This window comes from Thunnus albacares, chromosome 8 (assembly GCF_914725855.1).
Source record: "Thunnus albacares chromosome 8, fThuAlb1.1, whole genome shotgun sequence".
In the NCBI taxonomy this organism is placed as follows: Eukaryota; Metazoa; Chordata; class Actinopteri; order Scombriformes; family Scombridae; genus Thunnus; species Thunnus albacares.
Genome location: NC_058113.1, coordinates 24,877,679 through 24,896,969, shown reverse-complemented (window position 1 = coordinate 24,896,969; position 19,291 = coordinate 24,877,679). Strand labels below are relative to the sequence as shown.

General features: G+C 38.8%; 1 protein-coding gene across 4 annotated transcripts in view; it reads left to right on the top strand.

Annotated features, from left to right (window-relative positions):
- Positions 1–19,291, top strand: part of LOC122986994 (mannosyl-oligosaccharide 1,2-alpha-mannosidase IA) — a 200,292-nt gene that overhangs the window by 86,586 nt on the left and 94,415 nt on the right. For all 4 annotated transcript variants that reach the window (XM_044358569.1, XM_044358568.1, XM_044358566.1 and 1 more), the window contains one exon: positions 1,950–2,046. In XM_044358569.1, coding sequence (XP_044214504.1) covers positions 1,950–2,046 — 97 coding nt within the window. The remainder of the gene's footprint in view (positions 1–1,949; positions 2,047–19,291) is intronic.

The window sequence follows — 19,291 nt, the reverse complement described above, 5'->3', positions numbered from 1 at the left end:
GTAGTATTGATAACAGAGATGACATCGTGTTACTGGCCTATCTGTCCATCTTACAACAGATTGCATGGAGGGTAACACAAGAGCCCCACTTTATTTTTTCTTCATGTTTACTGTATTGTGCTGCTGAAGACAACTGAATTTCATGAACATGTCATTGTTGAAAGCACTTGAGTGAAAAACACTTGCGGCTGAAATTAGTTTTCAGTTCATTTCAAGACTATGTATGCATTGATAACATGTTCACATATCAGTACAAGTACCAGCCTCTCCTGCAGTATAATTGATATATTTTCTTTTTTGTTCTGCTACAATCTTATGTACGTGTATAAACTGCTCTGATACAAGTACAGATCTTCAGCAGTTTTATGGCACATTCATGTACGTCTGCAACTAATCTATTATAGTCACTATTAATAATTTACTCTATAAAACGTCAGAGAAGACTGAATAATGCCCGCCACACTGATGTTATAAAATTGCTTCTTTTGTCCAACCAATAGTCCAAAGAGATTGGGTTTACTATCAAAGGAAAAACAGCAAATCCTCACAACTGAGAAGCTGGAATAAAGGAATGTTAGGCCTTTTTGATTGAAAAATGATCTAATCTATGATCAAAATACTCGCTGATTGATATTCTATCTGAGACTTACAATATCTAGCTATTCATCTCCCTAATCGTTTCAGCTCTACATTCTTTGTGCTGACGTATAAGTTCAAAAAATATCAATTCATTTGACGATGTTGTCGCGTATCTTCAATGATGACATGAAGAAAACTTTAAATCATTGTTTAAGATCAAGCCGTTTGGCTGTCAAGCAACAACAGCAACTGAATTACTAGGAAACAGACCCTGTTGTTATATTAGTTTGTTTTACATGAGAGAAGTTGATGAAAATAAATAAAGACCCAAGTGAATTGTACTTATATCATCATTCAAGACATTAGCATAACAATAAGATGATTATAATGGTTGAAAAAAATCTCAAAGGGGACAAAAGACCACCATGGGGAACAATCTATGTTTGCCTAGCTAATATATACATATAGATGTGTGATGATCTATACACAAAATAGCTCCGTCCTCCACTTACAGAGAGTTACAGCAAGTGGGGAAGCTTTGTAGGATCATTATGGTACATAAATTGATACACGAATTAGCATATAATCTCTTATCTCCTTCTATAATCTTCTGACGTTTAACAGTTTATCGAGGAGCCAATAGCTACGTTTCTTTGAAAGAGAGTCATTAAAACTTCATCTGATTGACTGACTGACTCAAAGTTGGCTCTCGAAAGCCTCGACGCTGCAGGAAAAATGTATTCATTTAATGATGTTTACAACCAACAAAATGTGGAAATGAACCATAGCTCTGCCTGAAACCCTATTTTTCTGGTTTCTGTTTGGATATTCATAGAATTATTTGATTAATAGAAACTAACATCCCTTTACATGCTGTTAAGCTAATCGTAAGTGTATGTCGCTGCAGGCAAAGATGCATCACTCAACTTTGGGTTTTTCATCTGAAAGAATAACACTTTCTGTTCTTAATCCCCAACTTCCTTGTCTTTCTCTCTGTTTTAGTGCCTCAAAGACAATTCACTTTACCTTACAAATCACATCCAGATGATTTTTTTTTTTTTTTTTTTGAGTGGCAGATGAAAAGGAGTACAGAACATCAATTTCAAAAATGTTTTCTCCTCTAATATGTTTTCTTATCTATGTATTAAGTGTCTACAGACATCACACAAATCTTTAATTTAGGAGGAATAGCTGCAGGGGGAAATGTCAATCTTATTGTTTAGTGATGTGGTTTATGTGTGATAATTGCAAGCTTGTCCTGATCAATAAGCTATGATTCCCATTGCCTTAAGCTAGACCAATTTAATTACGTCTGGGTTTGGAGGTTGGTTGCTTTGCTATCAGTCCACTGACCTCTGTTTATTTTGCAGATGATGAAGTTTGCCTGGGACAACTACAAGCAGTATGCCTGGGGCAAGAATGAGCTGCGGCCTTTGACCAAAAACGGGCATATTGGCAACATGTTCGGTGAGTGTCAGTGCTTTGCTTAAGAATTAAAAGACTAGAAACGTCATTAAGCTTTTTTCTTTTTCTTTTTTTTTTTTCAAGACCTGTTGACCTTTTTTTCTGGAACTGTGCAAAGACAGACAAAAACTAAAAAGGGAGATATTATACAACATACAACAAATTATGCAATCTGTTTCAAGCCAGAACACCCCTAACCAGTCCCACTCAAACACAGAACCAAGAGGGGTCAACTTACATATGAAGTGTCTTGATTAGAAATGAAGCCAAAGTGAGAAAAGACGATGGTACAATTATTTCACACAGTTTGAGTTATTTCAGTTGGGTGATCAGAGATTAAAAGTTGATATTCAGAGTCATGTTTGGCATTGATGCCTATTGCAGCTTCCTGAGTTTTTGAGTTGCTGTTTGAGAAGGTTTCAGACATGAGCAGAAACTAAAAAGAGGCTGAATAGCAAATCGACATTAAAAAAAAAACTAGTGACGCAATGTTTCCCTCTGATTCAGAAAAAAAAATTTGGGTGTCATTAATAAATGAAAAGTAATTTGCAGCACAAATTATTCTATTATTCATATTCTACTACAGACAACACTGTTAATATATATTTTAAATTAATATAAATAAATGAAATTAGTACATATGTATAGTTTATTTATGTATTTTATGAATCATATTTAATTATATAATCAGTATTTATATATACACCCAGTTGCCAGTTTATTAGGTACACCTAGCTAACACTAATGCACTCTAATTAATCAATAAATCCTACCTGCATGAAGGTTTTAGTGTTCAATTATAGTTCAAACTGTTTTAGAAAGGTGTTGATTCAACTTCTTAGTCATTTTGGAGACTGTAGTTTGTGATACTGTTGAATTATATTGTGTTACATATATAGCAGTGAGGGTATTAACTGTATATGTACAGTTTTTATTAGTGCATACTGTAACTGTTGTAGAGAGCAGTCACTTCCTTTAAGGTTCCTGTACCAGCACTGTTTTTTGTGAACTAGAATACTTCAGTCAAGACTGATTAACAGTAGCTGACGGTTGACAGGAAGCAAAAACACTCACAAATCAAAATGAAGTTAAAACAAACTGTGTATTTGCCATTTCCTTCCTAGCACCCCTTCTCTAAACTAATAATACAACATAAAATCCCCCTCAGAAATTCTATTCTTCATCTATTTTGAGCTGATAGACAAAAGATAACACGTGGCACCTGTTTGCGGCTGAGTGAGCTTTTGTCACCTTACTTTTCAATCAGCATGGGAAACCTCACAACCTGCCAGGAGTGTCACAGTTTCCAACAGCCTCTAATTGGAGGCAGATCCGGAGGGGTCCTCAGGTCCTCTGCAGTGGAGCATATCAGTCAGTTCTCACTGCTGAGCCAGAGGGAAATCCCACAATAAAGCTCTTAATAAAAGGCGGATCAGCTCTTAATAAGACTTGGACGGGTAACGTCTTCCATACCTCAGGTCTTCCTCCATCACATCTGTAGGGATTCAGGATTATTAAGGCGATGATGCAAGCTCTCTTGAAAATATAGTTTGTGTTTCTCTTTGCTGCTGTTATTCCTCTGAGGTTCCTGAGTTCAGAGTCAGAGAGGAGTCCCTTTGAATCCCTATCCTTAAATTATATGATAGGTGTAACATATTTAAAGCAATCCAGGGTTATTTTCTGATGAAATCTACCAAAAACATCATACAAAGCCTGAAGTTTGGAGCAGCTTTTTGAAAATCAGAACATCGGTCTTAAGATACTGCTCCATTCAACAGGTAAGCTGCAGTCAGAAAGAACACAAATTGCATTTTTGTGGTAAAAAGTTAAGGAAAGGATTCATATGTGAATCCATTTGTTCACCCATGTTTGTGAGGTTTTGAACCAAGATGTTGATGAGATCGAGTTAAAGGAATAAAAGAAGACAAACATGGTTAATGTGGCTTTGAATCATTAAGTGATCAGCCCAGGAATGGCCACAGAAAGCAAAAAAAACATATATATAACAAATACACATATTAACAGATCAGTGGCCATCAGTGGCATTGTTTTAAATTGTGTTGTCAAATTCATTTTATAAGAATCAACAGAACATCTTCACTTTTTACATACATCATTGGTACATTTCATTGATATTTAATTATCCAGCATTTTCATTAACATTCATACACTACCCATATCAGGCAGTAAAAGAACAAATTAAAAAACCAAAGTCCAAAATACCATTAAGTCTGTGCTCAGTTCAACTTTCAAATTGATTTCACCCACCTCGCTGTTTATTTAATGTAATAAATTTAGTTGATTGAATTGACTGAATTTCATTTGGCTTATTTGTTGAATGGCCTTTTGATATGGTACGGCGTAGGGATAGAGCTCTGTGGAGCTTTTAGTTTTACCTCAGGTAGCGTCTCAAGATGTGTAATCAAGGCTTCTTCTTTTCTACTTACTAACACTTGTGATGTTAAGTGTCATTAAGGCAAATAAAAGTCAAGGACTCTGAAAGCCAACGGACCGCACTGTTGTCAGAGTTCACACTTGAGGAATGATAGAAACAATGACAGTCAGACACAGCGACTTGTTTGTGTTATTAACTGATGTCTGACTACTATTGTTGGATGTAGAATCCCATTAGAGCTCATTCTTACTGGCTATCCAGCTCGTGTTTTAGCCGCAGTTTGATCCACTAAAGCTGGATTTATATGTGATGCAAGCGGTTAACAGCAGTTGATACCTGCGCTGTAGGTTTTGATTCATAGCTAGGGATAAGATCTCACCTACTGAAAGCACTACTGCAACACTAGACGGATGTATTGTGCGATTCATGATTCAATTTGATTCAGAATCGATTGTCGATTCAAAACCAATTCTCGATTCAATGAATAGAAAAAGGGGGCACTATTTTCAGTCTCTTGCTCCAGTTTACTGCCAAACCATTGATTGGTGTCCTTATTCCATTGAAATACAATATGAAACATAACTGGCAATTAAGATAAATGGTTTGCAGCCTTTTTATTTTAAAAAGTTAACTGCATTAATCAATTAATTCATTAATTTGAAAGCATCTTATAGTTTCCTGCTTGTATGAGAATAACAAAATGAGGGGAGGTGGAGTGCTCTGTTGTGTTATTATGTCTCCAGCAGCCTCTTTGCTGCACTGTTAGCTTTGGGGAAAGCCATTGCTGTCCAAGACACTGATTGGTTGAAGGGTTTTTGGGGTGAAACAGACTCAGCACCGAGTTACTTTCTTCACCTCAGAGTTGGTTTAAGTTGTTTAAGTGCTGCAGTTTGTGATGGTCAGCCGGTCTTGATTGTTACTGCTGGAGTTCGCTGCTCCGCTCTGCTAACATTAGTCTCTGGGTGATGGTGTAGAAACAGACCTGCCGACTCTCCCGTTTCTCCTGTACATCAAGGTCATCTCCCAGTGTGCTCCTGTTTTGTCGTTATGCCTGGTAAACTCCCGTAATTTGCATGGCCCTCAACTTTTTTTTATGAAAAATCATCATACACGGATCCATAATGTTTGTTTTTCCGATGTTACCCAAGTTGCCAGATCATCTTTGAAACCCAATCTACACACACAATTCACACAACTACATACAATTTCAACCCATCTGTCACTGCAACCCACAACCCAATTCAAGGGGCGTGTGTGCAGCTGCTCTCTACATCGGGATGCGGGTCAGCTAGCTTAGCTATTGTCATAATGCCAGGGCAGGTAACTGAATCTGGTTATTTACTTATTTATTTACTTATTTATTTATATTTTAAGTCTGAAGGCACATGAAAAAAAATATCTTGGTCTCTTTGCTTTGCCAGATATTTGACGTTCTCATTTACTGGAACTGTCTCCCAGTGTGGGCTTAGTAGGTAGTGTGCAGTTAGCTTGTGTTATAAGTTAGAAGCAGCGGCACAAGCGCGCACCGTTTTACATGGGGGGGATGTATTTGAGAGCCAAAATGATTCAACCATAACAGGCCAACGAGTTCTTTCACATCAGAGGAAATTATTTGAATCAATGTTCAATCACATACATGTTTGAAGACACACTTTTTAAATAATTCTGCTATTTGGGTCAAAGGTTTCTCATATTGTACGGCGCAGTCCTCAACGTCTAGCAGCTAATCTTTATCTGTGCAGCGCAGTTATCCACTAAGCAGTGTACCTTTTTAATGCAGATTCAACCGATATACAAACAATACAAGCCGGGACAGAATAAAGCCATTAGTCTCGGTCAGCACTGCCGAGAAACAGTTCAGTGTGGGGGGAAGGGGAGCGACTTCCTTCAACTCAATATGCTTAATCCCATAAACAAATGTATTTCCATTCTATGTAACACTGGTATCATTTTCCTGCTCTCAACCATCCTGTCTGCTACACCGTACATTATCTATGAGTAGAGAGAGATAGAAAACAAGTCAAAGAGAGAGGAAGAGAGAAAGGGCATCATACTAGCAAGTAAATGTCACATTGTGAAGGGTGGTGCGGGAAGCCAGGTAGCATGAAATTGGATGCTGTGTTCTTTAATTTAATCTCCAGAGTAAACAGAGATGCGGCAAGATTGGATCTACAGTTAGCGTTCTTGTCAGTAGCTTGTCAATATGCTGAGAGTCACCAGAACATCCCTGCTGCTCTACACTTAAAGAAGCACAACCCAAACCACAGAAAGGCAGAGAAAGACCTCAATCCTCAACCCCCTTCCCTTGGCTTTAATTTTTACAATCATCTTCCTTCGTGTATTTCTCTCAACCCCTCGTTCCTTTTGTTTTTTTTTATTTTTTACTGTAATCTCTCTCTTCTTTCCTTTGTTAGGACCCCCCCAAGGCTGAAAATGAGTCTCTTTATTCTTTTTTTCTTAACCAAAGTTATTTCTGATATACTTTTTCTATTAGTTTCCTTTTGCCTTTTTAAGATACAGTATGTCTTTAGAGCTTTATTAAAAGTTTATTTTGCTTAGGGCAATTAGAAAGCAAAAACTGTGCTATTTACAGTACTTTCAGTAATTCTGCTTCCTTGCAAAACTGCAGGAGCTACAGTGAGAACAGAAATTCATTAAAAAGTTAAAATATGTGTATTCATGTTCTTTCCTCAAGAGAAAAAGTTTTTTTTAATTAAATATTAACACATTTTTAAAAAAAATATATATTGTGTTTAAAATGTAGAGAAGTAAACCTTAGATATAGATAATATAGATAAATGATTGTATTACTGATGGGTTAAATATCAGTCTTGTGTAACAGATTCGTTTTTGGGGTAAATCCAAAGTTGTACAGTGTACATAGTGCCACAGAAGAACAGCTGTCATTCCCCATAAAGTAATACGTATTGTCAGTACCTGAGCAAAGAAGTTGCATTACGTAAAAGCTAAGGACCAACTGATACTGGATTTTTGGGTCCAATGCTGATACGGCTATTAGGGAGTAAAAGTATATCAGCTGATAATCTTATATATACAGAATATATGCATAAACGCACATTTTTTGCAATGATCCTTCAAATGTGGTTATCAAACACAATAAACTTTATTGTATAAAATGAATGAAACAGTAAATTTCACTGGGAATTTAATAATTATGAATTACTATAAATAAAAAAACACAGAACAAAAAACATGTACATATATACTAAACTTGAATTAAGAAAAATGATCAAATATACATAAAATGCTGCCTATATAACTTAAAAAAAAAAGATATGTACATATATATATTTATATTAACGTATATTGGACAATATATACACAGATACCAATATATCTGTTATAGGCCAATATCTGCCAATAATATCGGCTAACTGATATATCGGTCAGGCTCTAGTAAAAGTGGGTTGAAGGTTGTTAGTGGGCGTTCAGACAGAAAACAGCCATACATTAAAACAATGCTAGAGGCTGCATTAGTGAAGGCATGTTGCTTCAGGTGAGACATGAAATATGATCCAGTAAAGCTGGTTTGAGTAACAGAACCACAAGTTTGAAAGTTTATCAGTCACCAGAACAGTTTTCAGTACTTTATAGGAATATGAGACTGGTTTTCACTATTCTGGAAAGTTACTACATTGGCAACTATTTTATCTTTCATAGCAACAATCATGAGTTGAGTTAGGGTTAGGAGCTTTTGCAGTCCAGCAAAAGTTCAGCCAGATTAAACTTTTTTTCCTGGATGACCCTGCATATTTTTGCCAGAGCCCTCTTTTTGGCTCTCCGACTGTGTTGCTGAACTGACCGTATTCAAATGATTGATTTAGAGGGCTGTGTGTTTTTCATGCAGGGCGCAAATGTTTGTTTTTACAAAGGTGATGAGTTCATGTTTTGTTGAGGTTTTTGTTTACGATAAACTGAGCTTTGGCTCAGACAGCAATGTTAAAGAGCTTTGACCCTCATGGGTTTTATTTAGTCTCTGCGTTCTTAAGTGTGTGTTTTTTATTTATGTGTAAATAACTTCAAGGATTATCTTCAATATTTGGTGCTGAGATTCTCAGCTGTTTTCGCAGTGACTGACATAAATCACAAAGGAAGGTCAATTGGATGATTTGCAGGGTGTGTTGCGTGTTGCTGTTGACTTTCAGCAATAATAAATCTCTTTTCAGGAGGTGCTTACCAGTGTTGAAAACTGAAATGGCTTTGTCAAATGACTGTAAGTTAAGGGGTCAAAATACAGCGTGACATGTCAGGATTCAATAGATAGAGAGTAAACATAAGAAAAAGGACAGACAAAAAGAGTATGAAGAGCTCTGCAAAGTGACTTTTCTTCAGTTGAGGTTCCCATAAAGATGCATGAATGCATTTTACCAGGAATATGATGAGTTTGTTATCACTTCACGTCCGCTCATTACAGCCCTAAGTAGTAACCACCTCATTAGCTCTACTGTATCTATATCAACAGTTTTGCTTGTTTATTACAATCCGTCTTATCTTCTTAGGTTTCCGTTTTTTGTCTCTCTCCTGAAAAGCTTTTTGTCAGCAAGATCTTGGTGGGCGATGTGAGCTTTTGCCATCATGCATTATTTCATAGGAAGACAGATGATGGGCAGGGAGGTGTAAGAGAGTGAGGAATGGCGTAAGCACCCTTTAGAGGGGAAGGCAGATTGCTCGGAGCAAAGGAAGAAGTGAAAATATTAAGAGCTTTTTAAGACTTTGGGCAATTGGGAACTATCTAACTCCCATGTGTAGGTATGAACAGTGTTAAAAGAGTGTGGGAAAGTGATGCAAAGTCATTTTGAGACACTTGTTAACTGTGCAAGCCTTGCAAGCCAAAGCCCTCAATGCAGTGAGGTATTTTGAATGTTGGACTCCCAGAGCTCTGGTGCCCTAGTTTTATAGTGGAGAGCATTAACTACAAGTATCAGTAGAGATGGTTCTGTATTTCCAGCTTATCTCAGAGCAAGAGGGTATGGAGCCCTAAGCCTTGAATTTAAATTATGTTGATGTTAAACACAAACAGGGCATTATCCTGTAGACCCAATAATTTATATGGTGTGTAAAAGTACTACACACTCATGATTGGCCAAAGGAAGGTGCTAAAGCTGAAAGATCCTGATTCTTAAATCGCTACTCCAAAATTCCACCTCTTTTTTTGGTTGTTTTGATCTCTGCATTCGGAATCACTATTACACCAGTGAGATGATTACATAGTTGGCTGAGTTATCCTACTTTAAATTTAATTGAATTCTTAGCTTTCCCTGAACTAAACCAGGTTTTAGCCACTCTGGGAAGGTCACCTTAAGAGGTTTGTGAGACTTGTTTGCATGTTTATTCTACAGTTAAACTTAGCATTTACCACCATGTAACTGGAAGCAAATCAGATTGGACAGATTGTTTATGTCATTAATGAATTATTAATGTTATTAATTAATCTTTTATAACTGGAGTCCTGCAAGCAAGGCTGTTTTCTCGGATTTGAAAAGAAAGGCAGTTCAGGAGAACTCCACTGTGAAGGCGGAGGGTCCGGGGGTCTTGGACAGTTTCCAGCATGCCTTCTTTTGCCTTTGTTACCAGGATGGGAAAAAGCTTGAGAATGAGTCCCTCAAGTCAACTCTGTTTTCCTATCCTGTGTCCTTGAAACCTTTTGATGTATTTTCTTTTCTCTTTTGGCTACAACAAAGTTGTGGAAGGGAGATTCATTAGCCTGCTGTGCTAACCTCTTGTAAAGTAAAGGCTTCCAAATTGAGTGGCAAAAAACTCTCACAACTCCTCACAAACAGTCTTAGACCTCGAGATCAAATCCCTTCTTTGTTTCTTCAGTGCACTCAAGAAAAATAAGGGAACATAGTGACCAAGGTCCCTTTTTAGGTTCTTTTTGTTCATATAATCTCCATGGGCACCATGTTGGCTTTGTGGTTTTAAGTTCTTCAACATCAGACAACAAACATTTTAGAGAGAAATTTCAGATTCTGCAACATAGCTGAAACTATTTATAAATTATCTCAAGCCCAAACCAATTCTAACATGCATTATAACACAATAGCTGTTACCTGAATGCAGCTATAGTTGATTTCTTTTGCCACTTGGGTGCAGTGTAACAAACTGTACACTATCACCTTTTAAAGTTGTTGTGACAAATGTCTCAGAACGCATTTGCCTATTTGCACATGTCACAAATCAACATGAGCATTTATTTAGAGTCATGTCTGGCCACCTAACAAATTTAATACCAATTTTCACTCTCCTTTTAGCTCTGTTTTGGTCTCCACCAACTTCTGAGGGAAAAGTCTTTGGCTCTATATTTAGCTGCTAAATGCTCCACTATGTTCATCTGCTAGTTGCTAGTTTTGCTATTTGGAGATGGTCAAGGGAGTACAGTGGGTTGATTGAAGCTTTTTTGCAGAACTGCCTGCTGCTGGAAACAAGTTGTGAATGGTACAACTGCACCAAAACAGTTAAATTTCAGACTTGAATTCAAAATAATGAACAAAAAGATGGTAAAACTAGAGTTGAGGGGAACTGCTAGAGAACAGGTATATCCATTGTCAGTATAAAAGCATTGACTAGAGCTGCTTTAAGAACATAATAAAAAACTAATGTTTATAGCACTGTGAACATGAAAAAGTAAGCAGAAAGTCTTATTTTTAATAGACAACCAGAGAACCCCAGGAACAGCTGTGGCTGGAGGCATTATGTTGATGACGCATTAGGAGGCATTAGGATGAACTGATTAGATTTTGGTGGTCAGAGGTCACGGTCATTGTGACCTCACATCCATCCTATTCTCGTGACCACAATAACTCAGGAAGGAGGGAGGGAATTTCATTACATCTGGCACAAACGTCAAGTTGGACTCAAGGATGAGCTGATTAGAATTTGGTGGTCAAAGGTCAAGGTCACTGTGACCTCACAAAACACCTTTTTGGCCATAATTCAAGTTTCACACAAATGTCCAATAGGATAAAACGATGAAGTGTTGACATTTTATATCCAAAAGGTCAAAGGTCAACTTCACTGTGACGTCATAATGTTCTGAAAAAACACTTTTCTGGCCGTTATTCAACGCCATAACAGAAAGGGAGATGTGACCATATTTCTCATTTGGTCAGATACTGAATTGGTGACACTGATCTTTGGTGTCCATCTTGAAACTGAGGTGATTGTAAAGATCTTCTGTGTTGCCAGGTTGAAGATGAGTGTGACGCATCCACGTCTTAGAATTTGTAGCTTCTTTGCAGCAACATCCATATCTGAAGCTTTGTCTAATGTCATGGCTACAACTTTGTGTTCTATCAGAATCAACTTTATTGGCCGAGTAAACACATACATGGAAAATACACTTATTACTTTTGATTAAATTCCTTCAAAGTCTTCACTACAAATATTATATGAGTCTGGACAGACATGGATGTAAACTGCATACAACCACGAGGCGGTATTTCTAGTTATTTCAGATACAATACGAACTCTCAGGCATCTCACACCCATGATGCCGTCTTCAGATTTCCTTTTCTTCCTTCTTTTGACATAACTAACTAATTCCCCATTCTTATTAGAGCGCTCATGTACTAAACTATATCACTTTCTCCACTCTCTCCGAAGTGAGAAGCCAACTAGTCCCAGAGCCTAAATGGAGGATTAAAGAGATGTTTATCCCTCTGTGAACGACGTCATTACCCCCATGCCTGCATATGTGGGTCACTAACTGAAGCACACAACACATTAAATACCAAGCCAAAACCATAGTCCAACAGATGCCAGGGACAAGCCTTGTGATTGTGCTGAAAAATAGAGAACATTACATTAGGTGTCACAGCTTCCCCTCCCTCACCCCAGTGATTTTTCATCAATAGATGTCCTATGGCTGTTAAGGGGATTGGCCACATGCTGCTATTCACAATTGCTCTCTGCCCTTCTACAACAAATGAAAGAGTAAAGACTCTTTCTACGCATGGAAAGATGGTTTTCTATTTTTTATGCCTTTATCTTCTGATTATATAATCCTTTCATTTTTCATTTTGTTCCATCTTCCCTGCTTTGCCCTCATTTTTTTCCTGTTTCTCTCCCCATCCCAAGAGGTGCAATTAAAGAGCATAAGGTCACCAGTTTTTGCTCAGAGATGTCCTGGAATGCAAAATGAGCAACTTCCAGCAACACAGGCTGAACCCTTCACCTTTTGTCTCATGGCATGCCTGGGGACCATTTAAAACCAGTAGTGTTTATTAGAAAATCCCAAGGGCACTTCAGATGATGTAAAGGGCTGCCAGGTGCTCTTATATGATGGAGAACAGAGGAGAGAGGAGGAGATGGTTTGAAAACTTGATTTAGCTTGGATCGATGGCCCAAATGATGAAGCCGAGGGTATATATTATTTAGTCGTCTCTGGTTGGAGGAAAGGTGAAATAAATGTTTTATGGAGCAATGGGGGTCCATGGGGTCTTTGGATCTCCTTAAAGCGATGAGGGATTTTCACCAATTCTCACTGTCATACATCCTTATTATCATAATCTTGCAGAGCAAACAAAGCAGTGACAGAGCTTCTGAAGATATCTGCTGAGACAGCACATTTGCAAAGACAGTGCTGCTTAAAGGGAACTCATAAGGGACTTAGTCGTGCACACACGCATGCATACAGACACATGCATATTGCTTTTAGGACTGCATGAGACACAATCTCAAGCACCTTTTTTTCCATTTGAAAACTCTTCTTTTTGTTATCTAAGGAACATTCTTATTAAAAGCATTCAAGTGGCAACCAATTCCACTAACAACTGCCTGCTCTCTTCTCCGCCCTCATATTAGACAGAGCAGACAGGTTTTTCCCTCCTTTGCAATTACCTCCCAGCGGGCCCTTGGTGCCTGGTCTTGAAGGGGGCACTGTGAAGGTTAGAGAAAACAGGAGAGGGAGTGGCAACATCCCTTGTCATTAGGGTTCAACGAAGGGCTACGCAAATGGCGCCTATCACCGGCTGTCACATTAGAGTCTCAAGCAGGAGTGAAGGGTTGTCACCATACACCCACTTTCCATTTCTATCCCATCCATTTCTATATCCCGTGGGCTCCATCATGGTGCAGAAGAATTCATCTGTCTCCATAGCGACCGGCACTAGGTGACAAATAAGGATCCAGTCCCATCCCCTCTGGAGAGCACATCCCAACCCTCCTTTCAATATTGCCTATTTGGTCTGGGACTAATAAGTCCTCAAACTGCTGGCTGGACACATCACATATCATCGTAACTGTGAGATGTAAAACATTATTTATCATCCCAGGAAATATGTAGAAGCACTGGGGGGCGGGAAACTATTTACACATACTGTAGTGCCATTAATATGTTAGTGGTATTAGAGCCTGACTAATGCTAAATGTTTGTGGTTGATATCATTACTTAAAAACAATAAAAATCTGATAACAACATACAGGTCAATGTTCATTTTTCTTACATAAACACATATTCTCAATTATTTTGTGGTAAAGATATTATAAAACAAAACAAATGTTTTGCTGCAGTACATTGCTCTGGAAATTCTTTTTCCATATCTGCCAACACAGATACTGATATACTTGTGATAACTCAATATCATTACTGGTCTGCCAGTGTGCTGGTCCGGCTCTACAGCGCAGAGAGACAAAATGTACATTATCCTGTTTATTGAATCATGTAAGTGGAGTTTGCTCTTTATGATTTGCTGTGCTTTACACAATACAGTATTTGTCAGGTATTGTAGGGACACTAAGTCTTCACAAGTAAACGTATTAATCCATTGTCATTTTGCATAGTTTTCAGTTTTTCAGAGGAGGATTAAACCATTTTTGGACACATTTGCAAATGTGGCATCCAAGCCTCGAGCCTCTTAGTGGCCGTTTGCCACGCCGTTGGTTTACTGACAACTGAGAGGTGGCGTTGCTAGGAGACGCACTGTCAACGTCTAGCGTGCACGTGACTGGAGCACGTCATAATGTATAGACGAGAATTGATAAATTAAGACTTTTTTTTTTTGTTCTGTCCCTTTATAGCATTCAACATTTGGGAGGACCCATTGTGCTCTGTTCCCACTCGCAAAGTGGAAGCTAGTTAGCCTAACTTGCTAACTTTAGCACTGATTCCCACTAGATGTTACTTTTGCATGTTATTTCAACACCTGCTAAGTCATTTGCAGTTCATACACAGCAGTGTTTCCCCTATATTCATTATGCAGCAGCGCACCACCGCTGCAGAATTATGAGTGCCGCTGCTAAAATTTCCCACGATCATTAATATCAATGGGCTACTAGTGATTTTTACTCACTCACTGTGCAAGCGTGATAAAACCCTATGTTATCATGGAATTGTTTTGAGTCATCAACTAGTGCATCAAATCCCAGAATCCTCCCCTTCCTCATTCTTCAAAGGACTTACCTACCTGAAAGGTACTGCTGTAAGAGTAGTGTAGCTCCTTTAAGGAATAGGACAGCGCGTAGCAACTGTGTGGTTGAGCGAGTGGAGAGAGCAAGTGGCAGAAAAGTGACGGTGAATGCGAGCAGAGCAGAGGAAAAGGTTAGCAGTAAGTTGTCCATACAGACTACAGTGTGTCAGTTAATAAATGCTGCAGCTTCTCTGGAAAAACTGCACTGTTACGTTCGTCTTGCATTAGCTGTCTTTATTTCATGGGTCCAGTTGCTGCGATGGCAAGTGACCAGACTCTCAAAACCACACACAATATACAGTTAAAAATAAACTGAATTTGAATATCAGTTTGTATGTCAAGGACCAAAACACCTTTTGGAAACATTTTTGTTGTTGTTGTGAATGTTATAATGATTTGAATTTGTCAGGATATATGGAGTTTGAGGATAACAACAAAAGAACAAGAATGCGGTGACCACTTAATAAGTTCTTTGACCTCAATAAGATTTGAAGAACAGGCGAAGGAAGGGAATTTTTCACCCTGACAGCGGGTGCATGCTGGAGCATTTAAGCTGCAGGCAGATGAGGAACTTGATAGCAAGCCTCTGATAATGCACTCTGGGGGTGAACCTGCTGTCAGAGCAAGTTTTGGCCCACTGCATGTAATGACGGTCCTGACTGCACAGTTCTGCGTCTCCCGGCGCTGAAATATGACAACTACAAGGAGATCACAGCACACCCAGACTGGGCTCAGTGCTTTGCTCGTACAGAAATCTAGCAGGATGAGCTAGTGACAGATTTCTAAAAGCATGCTGTGTTGAGATCATGCAGGTTTTCATAATGGCTGCCGAACAAGGTTAAGGATAAATTGCAACTTTGTGTCAGGAGAAATAGAACGCTCAGAGAAGAAAAATAGGCTAGATACCCATGAGGATGCAAAGAGCATGACCTCTCATAATGTTCCACTGTGTCGGGGATTTGCTGTGATCTGCTTTGAGGCTTTTCCTTGCTGATCACTGGACGTGTAGAAAGTTCTTACTTATTGGCAGTATTGACATGATTTTCTCTTCGTCCCCTGACTCCAAAGTATCATGACCTGGCAGAGAAAGTAATTTTACAGCAACATAAAGCAGTAAGCATGAGACAATATGAACATTTCAAGTCATGATTATCCTGGACAAAATAATTATGATTCATGATATTATCCTGATGATCATCAAAATATGCTCAAAACCCTTAAAATGGCAACTAAACATACTGGAATCGCTTGAACTTACATTTTGTTAAGAAACGAATATTTTCATTGCATCACAGATAGGACACACATCTTTTTTAGTGAAAACAAACAAAATCTTAAATAAGATAATTATAAATCATAATTAATCCAGGTGATGAAGAGAGTAAGAAAAATGTACTTGGTGAAAAAGAAGCAAGGAAACGGACGTATATGAACAAAATTAAGAATTTATTAACAATGTAAATAAAATGTACAAAAGACCACAAAATGACAACTAAAAAACGACTTTCTATACAAGAAAGTGGAAAATAACCAGTAAAAAAAAGACAAGGTAATACTTTACTTACTTTATTAAACTAAGATTAAACACAACACAAATAAACACACTCTCTCTAAAAGGGAGCCAAACTTACCGACCCCTTTACACAGCTCAAGTTTGAGATGAGGTTTTACAACCAACACGCAGCACCAAAGCTGCCGACTGGCTCACTGGCACAGTCTGCTCGTCTCTCCTGGACTTTATCCACCAAATCCTAATGAGCGATTGAGCACAGGTGGGGAGAGACACAGGTAAGAACAAAAAAAACCCACACACACATACTACAGCTGTAACAACTTCTCTGCCATGATGTCAAATGGTACAGACAACAATTTCATTAATTGCATCAGTATATATCATTTACTTAAGAAATATAGGAATTATCCTTTAACAAAAATAAAGTCCAACTGTCATTGTGGCCTAGAGTCAAACTGTACTACTTTGGACTGCTTTGGGAAAAAAAAAAAAAGAGAGAGCGAGTGAGACGTGCCAAAACTTGGTCCTTTTCAAGATAGACTGAAGTGCAAAAATGTCAGCATGTTCACTTTTTCTGGCTTTAGTTATGCTTGTTGAAGTGTGAGAATGTGCCTACTGGCACTAAACACTCTCTCAGAAGCAACACTAGTTGGCAATTCAAAATAAATCAGGACATCAATATAAAACTGTACATTAGCAAGGTAGACAACTTTTTCAAATCACTCGTGAGGATATTCACGAATATCCCAATGATGGAAATTGTCCACAATCAATTTATCGTGTTTTTTATCACGATCAGTGATAAAATCGTATATCATCTCATCCCTATAAACACAGGATGACTGGTCATGAAAGTGGTGTCATCATTCATTATCATCACCACCAAATTTCTACTCTTCTTTTCTGGGATTAGAACAAGTTCCCCTCAGTGGGCATGAGCCCATCATCAAGCCTGCGCGCAGGGATTATAGCCAAGATGATGAAAAACTGGTTGCAAAATGTATGACGAAGCAGGAGGATTATAAGGGATTGTACTCTATTCTACTGTAACGATTCAATCACTGGCTGATGGATACGACGGTGAGGGTCAAATTCGTGCATCAGGATGAAGTCCCAAACCCCCTCGCGGTTTTCCTTCTTAGCGTTCGATGCTGCTAGAATCCTTAAACTGTGTGTTTATGTAATCTGTGATCACCGATCAGTCCGAGGTGACGTAGTGTCGGAGTCACTCTGACGATGACGTCTCTGTAACCTGAGACACGTCTGTAGTAATCAGTGTTTGGCAGTTTTAATCACAAGCGCTTCCTGTCAAGCTCTTAAGCTTGTGGTGGTATTAAGGAGCAGATTTTGCTTCATTCACTTATTTTAGGGACTATTAATATACAGTACTTTTTTAGCTTTGCCTCATTGCAGCTTGTCTCTGCTCTCACCCTGAATATTTCACTAAGCTCAAGAGTCTCACAATAACTCCTCCTCCTCTAAGTGATAACACGTCCGCCCAACTTTTCATCCATCATATCTGAAACTGTCCACTGTGACTCATCAGACGTTCAGTCTTCTCAACGACAATCCTCATTTTAAATCCCCCCGCTGTCTGCCACGTGCAAAGGGACATTTCGTTTTTAGAACATTTATCATTCGCCAGTAACTCCTCTAATATGCGTTCAATGAAAACAGACAATACTGTTTACATTTCAAGAATATTCTTTGTCTGGAGCTCTCAGAGTTGCTGTAGTTTTGCTCCTTCACACATTGGCAACCCACAGTGCAGCGATGTTTTTGTTCTTGCAGTGGGCATCGTACCTTGAAGCATTAGAAGTGGTTCTGGGAGTGTAGCAAAGATTTCTGACAGATTAGCAGCAGCACAGGTTGACCTCTGCGGCCCCGCCGTGTCACTCAAGCTCAGCTCATGCACATATGCACATGCGTCACCTTCTTTTTCCTTCTTTTTCTGTATCATCCTGCACTAAAAAATCTTTTTCTCCCGTCTCATAGTCAGGTATCCGTAGCAAATCACTGCAAGGTGGGGCTCAGGTTCTGTTTTGGTGACTCTTGTCTTGGAGTGTCGAGTGAAGGGAAGGAAGAAATCGGTGGCAGAATGAATAAGTAAAATTGCATGAAATGAATTCCTTCTGTTCTTGTATCCTGCCGCGAGGGTTCGGAGAACTTTCACACCGAGCTCGACAGTCTGGGCCACACTTCAGAGGTGGTGGTGGGGGGGGGGGGGGGGGGGGGGGGGGGTGTGAATGGTGCTAACAGCCCCTGGCATCCTGGAAACAGGAAGGTGACACTGAAATAAACACAGGAACGAGTGAGGTGGTGAAATAGAAATTACTACTGAGTAATGTAGACAAGTGTTTCGAGCAGCCAAACATTCCACCAGGAAATAATGTCAGAAAGTTTTCATTCCCTCTGTAATTGAGTGTGAAATTGCAGGTGAGCAAGCCCCCAGTCACATTCAATGTACAGACAAGTGGTCTCTAAATGGACTTTCTACCGATTGATTAGAAAAGTGGAAGAGTTCATGTTTTTTCCTTAATGAAAATCTTTTTTTCTTTTTAAATCCTGCAATTTTGTTTAACCCCGAATGCCAGAAGCTACTATTATTTATTTGCTGTCTGTTAGAAGATACTGTCCTCCAGGCCGATTGCAATGAAACATGAACTGGATGTAGAAAAGACCACATGCATATATACATAAAAGTTGCACACACACACACATCCATTGCACACGTAGCTCCCTGACTCCAGGTTCTTCCTCTACCTTTTAATGCCTGCAGGGCTGCACAAATGATGCGGAGCAAGTACTCTTTTAAGGTGGCTGTTTTAATTTCTCCAGCTGACGGGTGCTCTTTGTCAACAGGTTATTACAGCTCTTCTAAATTGGTTGGGCTGAACATTTTTCAGTGCGCAA